The sequence below is a fragment of the Callorhinus ursinus genome, unplaced genomic scaffold, assembly GCF_003265705.2.
Source record: "Callorhinus ursinus isolate GAN/ISIS: 27379988/994484 unplaced genomic scaffold, GSC_fseal_2.0 scaffold13, whole genome shotgun sequence".
Taxonomy (NCBI): domain Eukaryota; kingdom Metazoa; phylum Chordata; class Mammalia; order Carnivora; family Otariidae; genus Callorhinus; species Callorhinus ursinus.
Window position 1 is genome coordinate 13,082,004 of NW_027397075.1, and position 17,016 is coordinate 13,099,019.

A 17,016-nucleotide genomic window follows, 5' to 3' on the forward strand; every position below is an offset into this window, starting at 1 on the left:
CCGCGAGGGGCGCTGGTTGGCGCATGCGTAGGCGCGAGGTTCTCCGTTGAGAAGGTGCCTCGGCGGCGCCGGAGGTAGGAGGAGTCGGGCTTTGGGGCTGGGAGTCTGCAGTCTGGAGAAGGTCCAGTCGTCTAGGGCCTTTCTCGCTGCCGGGGGTGAGGAAGAAGAGCCTTTCTAGCTCGCGGTGTAGCGGCAGGAGCCGCGCTCGGGTGGAGGGGGCTGAGGCCGCCTGGAGGGAGGAAGGGTGAGGAGGGGATCGGGTACCCACCGGGTCACTGCCCGGGGGTCAGGCTGGTGATCGGAAATCGCCGTCCGGCTTCGTAGCCGCCAGAGTCGTTGGCAGTTCTCCCCCAGGCCTAGCCCCCCGCCCGCTTGCGGTGTGTGTCACCGGGTCAGGGGGAGCGGGAGGGTCCGCCCCGCACTGCCCACTCATTCATTCCGCGCCAGCTGCGAGCTGGGCGGCCCGGCGGGTACCGAGCCGGCGTAGACTCAAGTCCCCAGCCCTCCGGAAACTTGCTGCGTCCTTCGGCAAATACTGAGCGAGCACGTATAGGAGGTGGGCTGTTGTCGGACTAACGTCACAGGCCCGTGGAGACTCCGCGGGGTGTGGAGGGTGGAATCTGCTCTAGCTCCGCACGTCCCACGGGCTCGATTCAGGCGCCCGGACACCGGTCGCTGCACTGATCCCTGCAGCCTCCTCCCACTGTACCAAAGTCTTTGCGGTTGAGTGACTGTACAAAAGTTGAGCTTTTTTTTTTACAAATCAGGTGTCTGATCAGCCAAAGAGAATATGGAGTAAAATAGATGAGTCTGTGCCCTCCTTCAGTTTTGAACTTAGTAGGGGACAGAAAATAAGTGAATAAAAATGTAGGTGTAGATGCCCTAGAACCACCTGCTTGGCTTTGATCTCAGCTCTGCCACTTCAAAAGTTGTGTAAAGTTAAGCCACTTCTTCATTCTTGGATCTGACTCCTTGCTGTAAAGGGAAGACAGTAGAGTCTAAGGAATAGGATTGTTGTTAGGGCTACATGAGTTAGACTTGTAAAGCAATTAGACCCATGCCTGGCCCATACCGTAAGCATTCGATAAATGTTATTACAAATGATTGTAATTTGTTATAAGTGTGATTGTGAAAACAATGTGTGATGACGGAAAATAATGGGCGTGGAGAGGGTCCACTTGGATAAAGGATTAGGGGAAGCTTCTCTAAGGAGGTGACATGGAAAAGGAGGATGGGCCGGGCCATGCGAAGTAGATTACAGGTATGCCTGTCTGCCTGGCTCCGGAAAAATAGGTGATTAATTGGACTACTCTGATGGAGGAGATTGCACTTTCTGTCACTGGGTCATTCAATTTTGAATTCTAAATCCCACTAAACTGTGCCAGTGTAAATAATTATGCCCATAAGGCCCAGGCTTTGCGGTGGTCACCATTCCAGTCACTTGAGTTTGGAGAGCTCATGCTGAAGTGAGAGAGGGTGGAGAAAAGTGGCCCTTTTTTGATTTGGAAACATTGCTCATATCAGTGAAGGATGAGCCTCTCCTGTCTTGTTTCTTCCCAAGCACTCAAGTGCGTATTCTCTCCATTGGCTGCCCTGCACATTAAGTTGCCTGTTGATAGGGCCTAAGAGTTTTTCTGCATTTGGCCATCATCTTGTTTCTGTGGTGACTGCCCTTCATGGGATTCATTCCCCAGATTTCAGTAAAAACCATACTCTTCCAAGATGCTCATGTTCTTCTCTGATGGGTTTTTAGATCCCTCCCCCTGTGTTGTATTGTGATATCCTGTAAGACCACGAGTTTGTGTTAACCAGGCTGTGGCTGAGTATTTGACACAGATATTGTTACTCTGAGGACTTTGCACATACCCCACATTCTCTTGTAGCTTCCTGGAAGAAATGGCATAAGATGCGGTGTCTGTCTAATTACGTTTAGATGCTTTTTGTTTTCCACAGATGTGACATTAAATGAACCAATGTGTTTTATCACTATGGAGATCTTGGAAAATCACCTGAGTGTGAAGTTCATATGTATCCTATCTCAGAGGCATCTGTTGGACAACAAAAGCTCTCAGATGTGAACTTTAAACATGCTGTTTAACAGGGACTCAATTTGAAGATAGGCATTTTAAATCCTTATGGAGGGGAAGGCACTACTTTTTGCTCAATTGTGCAAACTCTCCAGGTGTCCTAGTGAGAAGCAGAGAGGAGCCTTAATGGAGCTGCAAGTGTGAATGAGGCCCTGCTAGGCTTGTTCTCGGGCCCCCCAGATAGACCTCACACCTCTGAAGACCACCTGCAAACCTTAAAGCTGGCCAGATGATGGATGAGTCAGATGATGATTTTAAGGAACTCTGCGCCAGCTTTCTCCAAAGGGTGAAAAAGAATGTCACCAAGGAAGTGTCGGGGGAAAGGAAGACACAAAAGGCCTCCAACAGCACTCAGATAAGCAAACCGAAAAGGACCAAACCAACTGCTACCAAAGGCAAAACCCTTCAAGGCCCCAGGGAGAAGAAAACTCAGTCTGGCAGCCAGGCCCCGAGGACTAAAAAGCAAGGGGCACCCAAGGGGCAGAGGAGTGAACCCACTCCCCCTGAGAATGGAGAGGGAAATGTGCTTGCCTCTGCTGTGCTCCAGGAGGGTGTGCAGAGCACCCAGACAGGTAACTGGGCCAGAACCACTGCCAGGATGTTTCCAGAGAGGAAACCAGAGGTGACTGTACTGATCTAAACCAGGGGTCAGAAAACTTTCTGAAAAAGGCCAGACAGCAAATTATTTTGGCTCTGCAGCCTTGGTCTCTGCAACTTATCAACTCCCTAGACAATCTGTAAGCAAATGAATGGGCTGTGTTTCAACAAAACTTCATTAAGGAAAACAGGCAGCTCCCTGAGGACCATAGTTGGCCAACTCCTGTTTTAAACAGTGATTATAAAAAATATAACCCCTATGTGAATTTTCTACATGATTATGTTTGGGGCCCTGTGCCCTTTTAGAATTTCCTATTAATGTTTACATTATGTATTTGACACAAGTAACGTGAACATGAAAATAATGCTGCTTCTCTCATTTTCTTGAATTCCTTCCAGAGTGGGTAAGTTGCAGTGGTGCCAGCCAGTTAGGTAAGGCTGCTCAGAAGGCAGTAGGAAGCTGCCAGATAGGTTTAGATCTCAGGAGAATCTTTAGGTCCTTCCTTTTTTCCTCCAAACACCTTTGTTCTTTTCTTTTCCTTTGTTTGTTTGCTTGAAGCAGGTTTCCTACCCTGCTGCCTTTGGTGTACTGAACCATATGTTTAACATGCATTCTTCAAGCAGAACTGAGAACCAGCCTTGCATAGGATCTTTAGGCTCCTGTGTTCTGTTTCTAAATATTTCTCACCTTCACTTCCTGATCTTAAATGGTATTTTTTACTAGTGTGGTCAGCATGATCTCTCAATGGAATAGTGGTAAAGAATTAACTCGCAGAGACCGTTGTAAGGCTTCAGTAGTGTTACTAAAACATCATTGGTCCTTCAGGCCCCTTTGGGAGCAGTGAAAGCTATGCATGATTCCCCCGAAAACTGCCACCCCCCCACACCTGCGAAATTGGCATAAACCTGCAGGGTCTTCATGAATCCCCACCAGAGGCCACCTGTGGACACCAAGTTAGAGGAGAACTTATGACCTAGGAAGATAAAAATGTTTGTCATTAATATTTCTTTAATAACAGCTTTATAGAAAGAATTTACATTCTGTAAAACGTACCCTTTTAAAGTGGGCAGTTTAGTGGTTTTAGTGTATTCACAGAATTGTATAATCATTACCACTGGCTAATTTTAGAACATTTTTATCACTCCAAAAATAAACCCTGTGCTCAGTAGCAGTCACTCCCTGTGCCCCCTCCTGTCACAGATATTTATGACAGGTCTATTTATATTACCTCCAACGGTGAGGCTACCAATAATCAGTCCTCTCACACTTGAGAGTCAAACCTCAACTAGTTGGTAAGGGACCCCTTGAAACTTGGGTCTAACCTGTATCTGATGGAAGAGTCTTTGTTTCTCCAGCTAGAACAGATGCCTGTGAATGTTTCCCTCTTTGCCAGAGACTGCTCCAGACAGCAACTCCCAGCCCCCTCCTTCCTGTCTGACAGTGACAGCACCAAGTCCCTCCAAACCCCGGACGGCAGAGTTGGTCCTACAACGAATGCAGCAGTTCAAGAGAGCAGACCCCAAGCGTTTGCAGCATGCTTCGGAAGGGAGCTCTCTGGAGGCTACACTTGAAGAAAAGGCCCCAGAGGGCCCTCCAGAGGAGATGACAGCAGGGAATGGTATGATGGGAGTTTTGTATAGTCCCATCAGGGTTAAGTTCGAACTCTGGAGAAAGGCGGGGAGGAAGGAACCCGCATTCCTTGAGTTGCTGGTGGGGGTGTGTGCTCTGCCTGGCACTGTACCTTGGCCACTTCATTGTATCTAGCCAGAGAATGAAGGGTCCCTGGGGTCATTTAGCTTGGGTCACTTAGCTTCTTTGACAAGGTACCTCTTCCTCTTTTTATTTTGATCTTTTATTATGAAATTTTTCCCATAGAGAAAGGTAAAAAAAAAATACTATAATAAACCCCCATACCCTCAACCTGTACTTAACAATTGTTAACATTTTGCCATGTATTTTTTTATATCTCTAAATATATGATTCTTCTATACCATTCAAAAGTAAGTTCCAGACATCATGATACTTCCCCCCACAGATCTACATGATCACGGTGCTCTTGTCACACGTAATTCCATAATATTGCCTAGTGTCCAGTTCATATTAAAATTTACCCACTTGTCCCAAGGACAGCTTTATAGCTGGTTTCTTTTTTCCTGAGCAAGGATCCACCAGAACTGTAAGTCCCACACACTGCATATGCTATAGTCCATAGTCTCTTAAAGTCTAGACTCTGGAACAGTCCCCTTGTCTTGTCCTGTTTGTTTGTTTTTCATGATTCCAACTTTCAGAAGAGTCCAGGACAACTGTCTTTCTGAATTTCCCACTTTCTAGATTTGTTTGTTTCCTCGTGGTGTTGCATAACCACTTCCTGTAGCCCCCGGAGTGCATCACAGGCGAGTAAACCAGAAGGCCGGGTGGCCCCAGGTGAAGATAGCTTGGCGCCAACAGTGTAGGTGCTGTGCAGGGCACATTGTACACCCCAGAGGCACGTCATATCCCTGGTTCTATTCTTTACCCCCTAAACGACATAAGCCCTCATCTCTAGTAAAAATATACAAAAGGGGAAGAAATAGGGCAGAAACTGTATTGACGGCCCTACGGCTAACAAGTCTATAGTCCCCTGGTAGTGCGTTTGCAGACTGCGCTCTGGGATTCTCAGGCTGCCTGCCTCTAAGGTCCACACAGGCAGTGGTGGGACATCTGCCATGGCATCAGTCCCTGAAGCACCAATGGGGTGCGTCGGAGTTTCTCAGCCAGGACACGAGCTCAGCACCTGCCCTACACGTGCCTCAACTGTTCCCATAGAGCTTCACGGGATACCCAGTAATGCTTAGTGCTCAGGACAGAAAAACTATTTCTTTGTTTAAAAAAAAAAAAAAAATAGGGCACCAAAATGAATTGTGATGCTTTTCTAGCTTCAGTGGAAAGAGTGCTAGGCCACAGGAATATTCAAGAACTGGGGATTTATGAAGTTCTCCAATCCCCCTGTGAGTGCTTAGGGTCTGCTCCAGCCATATCAGATGTGACAGAGGGCCACAGCGGTGGGCCTGGCCACTTGGGGAACCACCTCCACACTAGAGTCAGTCAGTCCATCCTTCTGTCTGCTGCTGGGAAGGAGAAGGCGTTTTAAAAAAGGGGTTTCCCTTTGACTTGGTTCTTCTAGAATGGGTGACAAAAGGTCATAGCAATAGGAAAGGCTGAGCTTTGAAGAGAAAACCTAGACTTATTGGAATAGGAGTCTTGTAAGCCTGGAACGCCTGAGGTAGACGACTTTAGCAGAAATGAGTAAAATGCAAGGCACATTCTCTAGGACCTTGCTACTCAAACAGTGGTCCTGAACCAGCAGTGTGTCCTGCCCCGGGAGTTGTCCCAAATGGGGAATCTCAGGAAGCTCCATCTAGACCACTGGGATGCGAACCTGCATTTTAACAAGCTTCCCGGGGGTTCCTATGCATATTACAGTCAGAGAAGTATGCCCCGGGAGCCCTGTTAGTGCCCAGCTCACTGGGCAGTACTGGCAGGGGGCAGAGCGGTGCTGGGTCTGCGCTCTCCACGTTCCCTCTGCTGTCTGCGCTGTGAGCCCTGACAGGAGGTGCAGAGGTCTGAGGGTGCGCTCCTCATGGAGACCGTGCCTCCTCACAGGGTCTGGGCCCGGGCTTCCTGCCACAGAGAGCGACGCTGCAGTGGCCTTGGCTCTGCAGCAGGAGTTTGGGCAGCAGCGAGCACCCACACACGAGGCTAACCTGGAGGAGACGGGGTTCTTCTGTCAGATCTGTCACAAGAACCTCTCAGCCATGAACGTGACACGAAGGGAGCAGCACGTGAACCGGTAGGAGCAGCTTGACTCTCGCTTCTCTGGGGTCACCTCTGCCATGGGTGTGACAGACCCAGGGGAATCTGTGGTGGGAATCCTGACTGTGACCATAGCACCTCAGTGTTGGTGTCAGCCTGTCCTTACTGGTTCTTTAAACGGCTTTATTGAGAGATAATTCCCATATTATACAATTCATCTTAAAGTTAACAATTCAATGGCTTTTAATTACTACAGTCACAGAACTGTGCAGCCATTACCACAGTCGATTTTAGAATATTTTTGTTACCCCCAATAAAACCCTGTCCCCGTTAGTGCTCACTCCCCATTCCCCCTCTGCCAGCCCCTGGCAACCTCTGTGGATTTGTCTGCTCGAGACATAAGTGGAATCACACAGACGTAGCCTTTGGTGTTTGGCTTCCTATCCTCAGCGTAGTGTTTTCAAGGTTCATCCAGGTTGGAGCACGGATCAGAATTTCGTTCCTTTTTATGGCTGAAAAATACCATCTTGTGGGTAGACCACATCTTGTTCATCCATTGATGGCTGTGGACTGCTTCTGCCTGTTGGATGTTGTGAATAGAGCTGCTATGACCTGTGTTTCTCCTACTAGTTCGAGTACCTGCTCTCACTTCCTTGTGGTACAGACTCAGGAGTGGGATTGCCACTGTCTGACGTGTTCTTGCTCTCTTTAGCCACCTTCACTAGCAGAACCAAAATTTAGGGTTTGGAGGCTGGCTGCAGGCTGTGTGGAGGAGTTGGCTTTGGGAGAACAGGCTGGGCCCACAGCCTGTCCTTGCTGACATGGACGCATGTTACCAATGGAGAGGGTTCTCATGTGTTTACTCTCTTCCTCCAGGTGCTTGGATGAGGCTGAAAAGGCACTGACACCCACCACACCTCGGATCCCCGAATGCCCAATTTGTGGCAAGCCCTTTCTCAGCCCAAAGAGCAGAATCAGCCACCTGAAACAGTGTGCAGTGAAGATGGATGTTGGCCCCCAGCTCCTGCTCCAGGCTGTGCGGCTGCAGACAGCTCAGCCTGACGGGGCCTGTGGCACACTGGCATCGAGGTGAGTCAAATGGAAAGGAGGAAAATCAGAGAAATACTCTGATTTTTTCTTTTTAAAGCCTTTTGTAGCTTTAGAGAACAGTAGAGCGCTAGAACCCTCCTTGATTCTGGAAATGAAACATTTGAGGAGGAAATCAGGCAGTCTCCACTGGGACTGAGGAAGAGAAAGATTCTGTACCTTCAAAGGCTTTGAAATGGTCCGTGTGGGCATGCCTGCAGAAAGGACTGGTTGGACTGGTTTCCTGAGGTCCTTCCTGAGATTTTTCCATTCTCGCGGTCCTGGTCCTACCAGTGTCCTGTGGAGCAGCGAGGAATCTGCTAACGCACTTTACCGTGTCCATTCATCCATTCCGGTGTGGCGTGCCGTGGCTTCCGTCTGTGCGGCCCGAGTCTCCTACTGTCCACGGAAGAGGACTCTGCACAGTTCACAGAGTTGGCAAGAAAGAACCACAGGCTTTTTTTTTTTTTTAACATGCATGAATTAAATGCTTAGGTGTTGCAGTAGGAGGCCTCGCTCCTAGCTGGGAACAAGCCCTAGGACTGCAAATCACAGGCACACAAGCAGCTCCACTCCCCTCATACTGCCCCTGGCTCTGTGGATGCCACATTACAGGGAACAAACTAGTGCAGGTCCTGGACTTCTGTAGGTTTGGGCCTTCTCTCCTTTGACAGCTCTCAAGAGCAAAGGGAAGGCCAAGGGTGGTGGCTCTGTTTGTCCTGGCCACTGCCTTGCACACAGGCTATGGGCATCTGAGCCGGGCCCATGTCTCCGGAGACTGGAGTGGGCAGAGCTGGATTCTTGGCTGGTGAGCCTGTCTATATCATAGCACATCAACACTAGCATCTCAGAATTGGAAGCCTTAAGGCCCTAGCATAGACATTATCTAAGCCATTGCTTGCCTTTTGCCAGGACTGGATAGGAACCAGCTACTCAGAGGAACTATATCTGCTTTTTCAATACCTGAGAAGAGAAACGAGATATGTGTGGGTCCTAGAAGGTTGATGAAGTAGAAAACTCTAGCAAATGGCCACCCTTACCTAGGCTTCGAGCCTCCTCTCTGCCTGAAGGCCAAGCCTGGGGTGTGTGGAACTCTGGGGTAGTCAGATGTTGGGACGGCTCCTTGCCTTCTGGGAGGCTGTAGTTATCGTGTGGGGTTCCCGGAAAGTTGAACTCAATTAGGCCTTGCTTAGATCTTCCAAATTGATACCTGAGATTCTTGAGCCATCCCGGGCCCAGGGGACAGCATGAGCTTCAGCAAAGGGCGCTTTCTGGGGCACCCCCACAGCTGGGTTTGAGCTCCCAGTTTTTCTCTCACTTTGCCTTCCTATTTCTTGCTCAGCTTGTTGGGGTTCACCAGGCAATCTAGGTTCTCCAGCTGGAAAATCCTTTAAGCAAATCTCCTCCAAGCCAAATGCTGCTGTACACTGACTTCCAGGCTAGCTGACCATGCTGGTGGTCGAACCTGGGAGGCCTTTCCTTCGGGCCTTGGGCAGAGGAAATGCCCACAGGCCCCTGCGGGAGGGGAAGGGATCCTGTCATGGCCAACGTGGCCAGGACTGCCTGAGGGGCATCTGAAGTATCAATGGGCAGAAGTTGGTGGAATCCAGGAAGCTGACTCAGAGCCATTGAGTGCTGGCTCCTCTGGAAGGGTTTGGCCACAGCTAGGGTATGCAGGGACCACTCATAGCTAACCACTCACACCTGCCAACAGCTAGCTCAGCAGGGTAGCATCACGTAGAAGGACCCAGACCCTCCCCTCTCTGGACGGCCCGGCACTTGGCCCAGGATGGTGTGAGCTTACACAAGTCAGTAGGATAAGCACAGTGAACGCCCAAAGCAGTCGATGTCTCTAATGGGTAAACATTTATCCCTTTGCTCTCCCACCTTAGAGGAGAAGGGGTCCAGGCCTCTCTGGTCCAGCGGGAACGCCCTCAGAACAGGAAGTGCTCACACCTCTGGCCTCGCTAACTTTTCTGTTTGGCTGCCTTTTAAGCTTCAGCAGTCATGTTGGAGGTCTGAAGCGGAAGGGAGCCACCAACAGGAAGGAGCTGCAGAAGAAGCAGAAGGTCAATGAGCCCGAGGACCTGCTGGTGGCCATGGCTCTGTCCCGGTCCGAGATGGAGCGGGAGGCCGTGCCCACGGTGCTCAGACTAGAAAGCACTTTCCCTGAGAGGATAAGACTGGGGGCAGGTAGGTGTGGCCCCTGGCTGGCAGTGCCTCGCCGTACCGCTGCTGGCCGAAGGTGACCACGGCTGGGCCTCAGGGTGTGTGGCAGCTCTGTCACTGACCCTGTGTTTCTGTTTACGTTCAGAAAAGAAGAGTCGTAAGAGGAAAGCACCTTTATGCCCTCCGCCGTTGTTAGTCCAGGACCCGGAGACCACACAGAGGCAGACAGAGGACCGAGTGGCCCAGCTCTTCGCAGAGGAGATGGAGCTGTCCAGCACACCGCCACTTCCTGCGAGCAGGATGGTAAAGGAAGAGCTGGAAAAGGCCAGCCGGCAACTGAAGCAGAACTTTCTGTGGGAGGGCAGCGCCCTGACTGGGGCCTGGGCTCTGGAAGCCTTCTACACCGCAAGCCTGGTCCCTCCCATGGTGCCCCAGCCGCCCGCCAAGGTGGGTCCTCCCTTCTAGGCATGCGGGGGCTCTGGGCGGAGGCGGCAGTCAAGACGGCCCTCGGCATCAACAGAAAGTCTGAAAAGGAAGAAAGGGCAGGAAGTCAGGCATGCCGGCTGTAGCGTGTTTCTCTGTACAGCAACTGATCGGGCTCTCCTGGGAAGAACAGGGAGGCCCACTGGTTCCCAAATGTATCCTGTTCCTGGAGGGTTTGTTTGAAATGCAGTCTGGGGCCCCACCCCCAGGGGGCTGGTATAATCTGAGTGTGTTGGGGCCCAGGAACCAGACAAGCTGCTGTAGGAGGGCCTGGAGTCACTAAATGCTTGAGGCCATTTAGATAACATTAGGGGAACAGACCCCTCAGGGACCTTTCTGCTGATGTAGACACAATAGGCATGGCCTTCACCGTGACAGAGAAGCCTGCTGATGGTAATGGGAGAAAGCTTCCCAGGGTTGCTCTGGGCTGTGGCTGACACTCTCAGGGGCCCTCTGTGTGGTGGCTGCTGCAGTGGCCACACGGTCACGTGGCTTCCTGACTTCTTTCAGGGTCTTACCCAGGAGCCCACGCTGCCGCCAGTGCTGCCTGACGAGCCAGAGCTGGGTGTGCGAACGCCACCTGCTCTTCCCGGTGCCCCGCCTGCAGGCTATGGCCCCGGGAACCCCTCACCCTCCGCCAGCCAGAGAGAGCATCAGGCCCTGCAGGACCTTGTGGACCTGGCGGGAGAGGGGCTGAGTGCCACCCCATGGCCCTGCAGTGGGGGCCTGGCCAGCTCAGGAGGGGCCGCAGGTGAGACCCTGGATGGGACACCTGGATGGGACACCTGGGCCAGCCCCGCCCCCCCGGCCCCCCTTCCCTGTGGTGGTGGCCGTGACCAGCTAGTCCCTGGGGCCTGGGGACAGCCGCTCAGATCCAAGGCGCCTTGGCTTGTCCCCGTATGATGGGGAGAACACAGTTTCTGTAAGTGCTTTCCTTTTTTTCCTCCAAGATGGATGTCATACAGGTGAGTCCGTCACAATCTCCTCCAACTTTAACCAAGGACAAAACCCTTGCCCAGAGCCAGTGATTATGCAGACTCTCTGTTTTTACCACCTGTGTACCTCTGGGGAGCGGGGAAAAACTCAGTGGGTGGTTCACTCGCAGTGAAGAAGCCCTCGGGTAAAGAGCATCTCCAGGGCGCTGTAGGGTTGGCTGACAGACACTTGATGCTCTTTCTTGGAGACTGACGTTGCCGGGAGGTGATGTTCTTTTCTGTGGATCCTTCTCTCAGGGATGGATGTGTCACCCACTGGCCTTCGACCTACTGGGTTTGTCCTGCCACCTAAGGAAAAGCCCCTGGAGAGGGATAGCCAGGCTTCGGTAAGCACCGGGGCTCCTTGCTGTGGGCTGTGCAGCCTGGCCCTGCTCCCTGCTCTGTGGTCCTGGCCACCGGAGTTCGTCCTCTGCTCCGCACGGTCAGCTCCCAGCTGGCCTCCAGAGCCTCGCACGAGTCCGCTGGCCCCCTCGACAGCCTCTGAGCTAAGGCAGCAAGAGCCCCTCTAGGGCTCTGCCATGAGGCTTTTGTCCCTTCTGTCCTTGAACTCTAGGGCACCTCAGTAGCCCAGCCCCAGGAGCCTGCTTTGTCCTGAGAGCCCATAGGGATCCCCATTGCTCTGTGAGGTGGCCTCATGCCCCAAAGTTTCATTCATTCGTTCAGGACCAGCTGTGCACCTCTGACGTGCAGGACCTGGCTGGTCTCCAAGTAAGGGTTCACGTTCCGTGTCAGTGACGCTGGGTTGGAAGTTGGGTTTTCCTCAGAGTGGATGTCAGCCTGTTAGTATATCGGTATCAGCCAAACACTTCACCCCAAGTTCTGCTGGATGACCACAGCGCGTAGTCAGAGAAGGACCGAGACTCTTCTCAGCCGGGTACCCGAACGGCGTGGGCTCGGGGTCCCTGCCTATCACAGCAGGGCCACACACGGTGCTTGTGAAGCGCTCAGCCCGGCTGTAGCTTCATCGCGGCCATCGTGCCTCCCCTTGCTTGCCACCCACCCCCCCCCCACTGCCCCGTGTTAGGCCAGGGGACTCGGTGTAATAGAGAATTTGAGAAAGAAGCTAGCACCCCTGAAGTTGGGGAACTTGCTGTGAGACCCATGTGCTCCCCTCCTTCCAGCTCACCCTCAGTTTGCTGCTGGCTGACTTCAGAGCCATGGTTAATAACCCACACCTGAGTGACGTCCAGCTGCAGACGGACAGCGGGGACGTGCTTTACGCCCACAAGTTCGTGCTTTATGCCCGATGCCCCCTTCTCATGCAATATGTGAGTACGGCCCCCGCACCTCCTCCCTCCCGCTGCAAGCGCTTTCCCACACTCCCCTCTGGCCTCCTGCCCCCTTCGCTCCCCTCCACGCCCCCCACACATGCACCCGCCTCCCTGTCAGTGTACCTGCCTCAGTCCGGACACGTTTGAGGTTAGGAAGTGCTGTGAGGAGATGAGCTGAGGATTGGGGAACATCAGATTTCTTGACCAGTTGAATAAAAATCCATTTTCCCTAGAACTTTCCCTTTTCCTCTATTTCTGTAATTATGAAGTCCTAATCGACCTGCTGACAGACATTTCTATGCTGACCTGTGCCAACATGCATCGGAATGAATGTTGTGCTGCGGGAATCCGGGAAACTGCTGCTGGTCTCTCCCAGAAAGTTCTCGTGCCTCTGATGTGTCTGTCAAAAGGGAACCAGCTGGGTGCTTGAACCTCTACAGTCCGATTTTGCCAAGAGAGAAGTTGTAGGGCCTGACTGCAGAGTTCCTGACCAGCAGCCTGGCATGACGCTGGCCAGTGCTGGTGCCAGGGAAGGACTGCGTGGAGGCATGGGTCACACGGAGCCCCCCGGGCCCTCTGTGTGGTGTCGCATCACATCTGTGAGGTTGTAAACCTTCTGTACTTTACTTCATTCTCAGGTGAACAGTGAGGGCTTCTTCGCCGTGGAGGATGGCGATCTGCGGAGCCAGCGTGTGCTGCTGAGTGACGTGAGCACCGAGGCTGCCCGGGCGCTCCTGCACTACCTGTACACCGCGGACCCCGGTGTGCCCCCCCGGCTGGCCCCCGGCCTGAGCGCTCTGGCCCACAGGTCTGATGGCTCTTTCCATTGACCTGCTAGCATGTGACATTAACGACGAGCACGAGCAGGTTGACGGCTCGCAGGAGGCTCAGGGCTGAGTCCTTCCTGTACCTATTAACCCCGGGTTTATGCTCAGTGGTGACTTTGCACAGGACATAGTGACTGGCAGTCTGGCCAGAATGGACACTGGCAGGAGAGCCCAGTGCTGGCTGAGGATGGCCTCTGCCGGGTCATGTGGCTCTTAGCTCCGTGGGTGTGATGAGGGGGTGGTCCTCAGCCTCAGCTGCCCCCAGGTGCTACCACTCCTTGGTCATTCAGCTACAGAAGCTGAATGGTGGCTGTTCTTTCTCAGGTCCCAGGAAACAGGAGTGTCAACAGGAGTGTAATGCCTAGTGTAACTCCCATGGGTTTGCACGCATGTTCTATCTCCTGACAGGGCTGAGGGCCCCTGGGATAAAACTGTGTTCGCCCAAGGCCCTGTTATCCCTCAGGTGCACTCCTGGGAAGGGATCAGCTCGGCCTCTGGGGTCCTGAGGTAGCCTTCAGACCAGGGAGCCCTCACGGAGGCGGCAGGCTGGTGTACCCCTTGGCCCAGGCTGACGGGGACAGGTTTGGTCTTTGGGGTTTGCTTCAGGTGCCTCTCAGGGCAGCACCCTCTCCAGCTTTGCAGCACCACTGATTCCTGTCATCTTCAGCTCAGCCCGATGCACCCCTTTGTGTTTGGGCAGTAGAGTTAGTGAACCCTGCCCTAAAGGTCCACGAGTCTCTCCTTGAGCTCAACAGCCTGGGGTGTTGCTGGCTGGGAGCATGGGCACCATCGCTGCAAGAGAGCAAGGGAAGGGCCAGGACCGAGCACGGTTGTCCTCCCTGCCAGGACTTGCGCTCCAATCCTTGCCTGTGCTGGGGCGCCTGGCTACCACCTCTGCAGGGCAGTGATGCGTGGCATTTCCTGTTGCAGGTTTGGTGTTAGTGAGCTTGTTCTTCTGTGCGAACAAGCCCCTGACATGAGCGATTCAGAGGACAGACCGTGGAAGGAGAAGGAAGATGAGGAATGTGAAAGCCGCGCGGAGAACTTCCAAGAACTCTTGAGGTCCATGTGGATAGATGAAGAGGAAGAAGCGGAGGCTTTGTTGAAATCTGAGAGCCATGAAGAAGACAGAGAAAAAGTGAATGAAGCAGAAATGGAAGAAATTTATGAATTTGCAGCCACTCAGCGAAAGTTGCTCCGGGGGGAAGGAGCTACAGAGATCAAGGAAGAAACTGACCAGTTCGGGGATGATGGTCCAGCATCTGCGCAAATCTTAGCGAGTGGCCAAGTTAGTCAACAGCCAGAAAATGCAGAACAGATGGAATCACCTGGTGAGGGAAAAGAAGAGGCCCCAGCCACATGGAAAAGCGTGAGACAGTCCACGCCCCTGCCACTCAAGGGCCAGTGTGCGGATGAGGAGAAAGCAGGGTCCCCAGAGGAAGCACTGAGTCGTTCCGGCTCCCCTTCTGGGGGCTGCAAGGCAGGGAGAAAGGAAGGCGTGTTTTGGTGCTCAGCAGATGCTCCTGAGGCCCGGCCATTTTCATCAACTCCCAGAAAATGCCGTGGACTGTCCCAGATAACGAGCCATCTCCAGGAAGGCAACAGCACCATCTCAGGAAAGAGGGCGGGGAGCCCCTCTACCCCTGCTCGCTGGCAGACACCCCTGTGGCGCCCATGCCTGTCACAGCCCCCTGGGGGCCAGAGGCCCGGCCGGCCACACCCTCATCCTCATCTTTGGGGTGAGTCACCCTCACCAGGGCCCCAGCCACAGGGCAGAGCTTCCAGGGGGGCCACCCAGGACTCCCCAGCAAAGCAGAGGAGGGGCAGGAGCCTCCTCACGTTACTTAAAGATCCAGGCCTCCAGAAGGGCAAAGAACGTGGTTCCTCATTGGAATGCAGAAATAAAGGGGTTCTGGTCTCCCCAGAAAAGTCTCCATCCATCGACCTAACCCAGTCAAAACCTGGCCACTTGAGCTCCAGATCTCAGAATACTCTATCCAGCAAGAACAGAGAAGATGAGATTATCCTTTTATTGGATTCAGATGAAGAGCTAGAGCTAGAACAAACCAAAATAAAGTCCGTTTTCAATGGTCCCCTGGAAGAAAGGAAAGTTCTAGAAGTTAGCCCCAAGTCTTCTGAACTGTTTTCTGTCATCGACGTCGATGCAGATCAAGAACCTTTCCAAAGCCCAGCAAGAAAAGAGGCTTCCCTGCAGGGCAGGGAGGAGGGGCCGGCAGGGAACTGGGGCTCTGTGGGGGGCAGAGGGATCCCCTGGCTGTCGTGTCACCCCGAGAGTGGCCCCGAGGAAGACAGCACCACGGATACCTCATGGCTCGTGCCTGCCACGCCACTGGCCAGTGGAAGCCGGGACTCTTCCTCACAGACGCAGATAACAGGCCTTAGGTCCAGGGCTTCGGTGGATCACGTGGCTCAGGTCAAGCCCTGGGCCCCATTAGAAAACAGGGGTGGCTCCGAAGCCACAAGTAAGCTTCCGGTCATCACACCCCAGATGTCGTCGTCATGCCTGGTCCCCGTCCGTGCAGGCAGCCCTGACAGCAGGAGCCCTTCCAGGCCCCACGCCGGGCACCACCAGCACTGCTCTCTGGCTCCCTGTCCCGTCTCTGGCGGCCCCGGCGATCTCAGCGGGCAGCCCCAGAAGCGCTCACGCCCCAGGCCGAGCCTAGTGAGCCAGGCCATCACCAGTGAGGTGGTGGAGGTGGAAGACAGTGAAGACGAGCAGGAGGTGGCCTCCCGTCAGGCGAGCAGCAGCCCCCTGCTGGACGGCGACCCTCCAATTCCCCTGGATGGTTGCCACTGGCACGTGGAGCCCCTCTCCCCGATTCCCATTGACCGCCTGAACCTCGAGCGGACCGGCCCCCTGAGCACCAGCGGTCCGGGCAGTAGGGCCGGGGAGGCCCCAGACTGCCACAGGTGCTGCTCTCCCACCCTCCAGGGCACCGCCCCCGCCCCAGGAAGCTGCGCCGGCCGCACAGAGTCTCACGAGAAGGCCCATCGGGCCGGCTCGCCTGGGAGCAGCAGGCCGAGCTTTTTGAACTCTGCTCTGTGGGATGACTGGGATGGAGAGGAAGAGAAGTCTCCAGAGCTCCTTCCTCCGGCCCAGAGGCTGAGTGCTAATGTTGCTGCTCCGAACTCAGAAGGGCTGGAGACACCAAGTGAGTAGCAGGAGGGTAGTTGTTACACTGCTTTACACTAAGGGGCTGGAGGGGGCAGTAGAGACAGCGTGGGGTGGAGGGGCTGCAGGGCCTGCTGGGCTGCGGCGAGCCCCCTCCCCACCCTCCCTTGCGGAGGGAGAACGGGCTTGCCCTTAGACGTGCTGCTTAGCCAGTTCCTCAACCTGCCTGGCTCCCATGGCTCGCCTGGGCCCCTGTTAAAAACCCCCATCTGTGGACCCCACTCGAGCATACTGAACCAGCACTTCTGAAAGGCCAAGGCAAGCACCTCAGGTGCACTTAAAATTGGGCAAGCATGGTTCCTCACGGTTACACAGAGCATTGCCATGAGGACCCAGCAGCTCCCCTCCTGTGAGCGCTCCCAGAAGAATGGAGATCAGGACAGACACAGATTTCACAGCAGCCGTACTCACGGTAGCCCAAAGGGGAAGACAACCCAGATGTCCATCAGCTGATGAGTGGACCAATAAAACGTGGTCCATTCATACAGTGTAGTATAATCTGCCATAGGAAGGCA

The 17,016-nt window shown here is 53.6% G+C and overlaps 1 protein-coding gene and 1 long non-coding RNA gene across 6 annotated transcripts in view; one reads left to right on the top strand and one right to left on the bottom strand.

Annotated features, from left to right (window-relative positions):
* The window catches only part of SLX4 (SLX4 structure-specific endonuclease subunit), a 21,335-nt gene continuing 4,319 nt past the window's right edge, over window positions 1-17,016 (top strand). The window contains exons 1-12 of one of the 5 annotated variants that reach the window (XM_025858988.2): window positions 1-74; window positions 1,954-2,659; window positions 4,079-4,303; window positions 6,328-6,514; window positions 7,354-7,566; window positions 9,560-9,756; window positions 9,878-10,179; window positions 10,726-10,966; window positions 11,448-11,536; window positions 12,332-12,478; window positions 13,120-13,289; window positions 14,239-16,481. In XM_025858988.2, the coding sequence (XP_025714773.1) occupies window positions 2,317-2,659; window positions 4,079-4,303; window positions 6,328-6,514; window positions 7,354-7,566; window positions 9,560-9,756; window positions 9,878-10,179; window positions 10,726-10,966; window positions 11,448-11,536; window positions 12,332-12,478; window positions 13,120-13,289; window positions 14,239-16,481 (4,357 nt within the window). In that variant the 5' untranslated portion in view covers window positions 1-74; window positions 1,954-2,316. The other 4 variants (XM_025858987.2, XM_025858990.2, XM_025858991.2 and 1 more) reach the window with 4 other exon arrangements.
* LOC112813811 (uncharacterized) overlaps window positions 10,121-17,016 on the bottom strand; it is a 25,958-nt gene continuing 19,062 nt past the window's right edge. Inside the window, exon 7 of the long non-coding RNA XR_003205582.2 lies at window positions 10,121-10,257. This is a non-coding gene — a long non-coding RNA (uncharacterized lncRNA). The remainder of the gene's footprint in view (window positions 10,258-17,016) is intronic.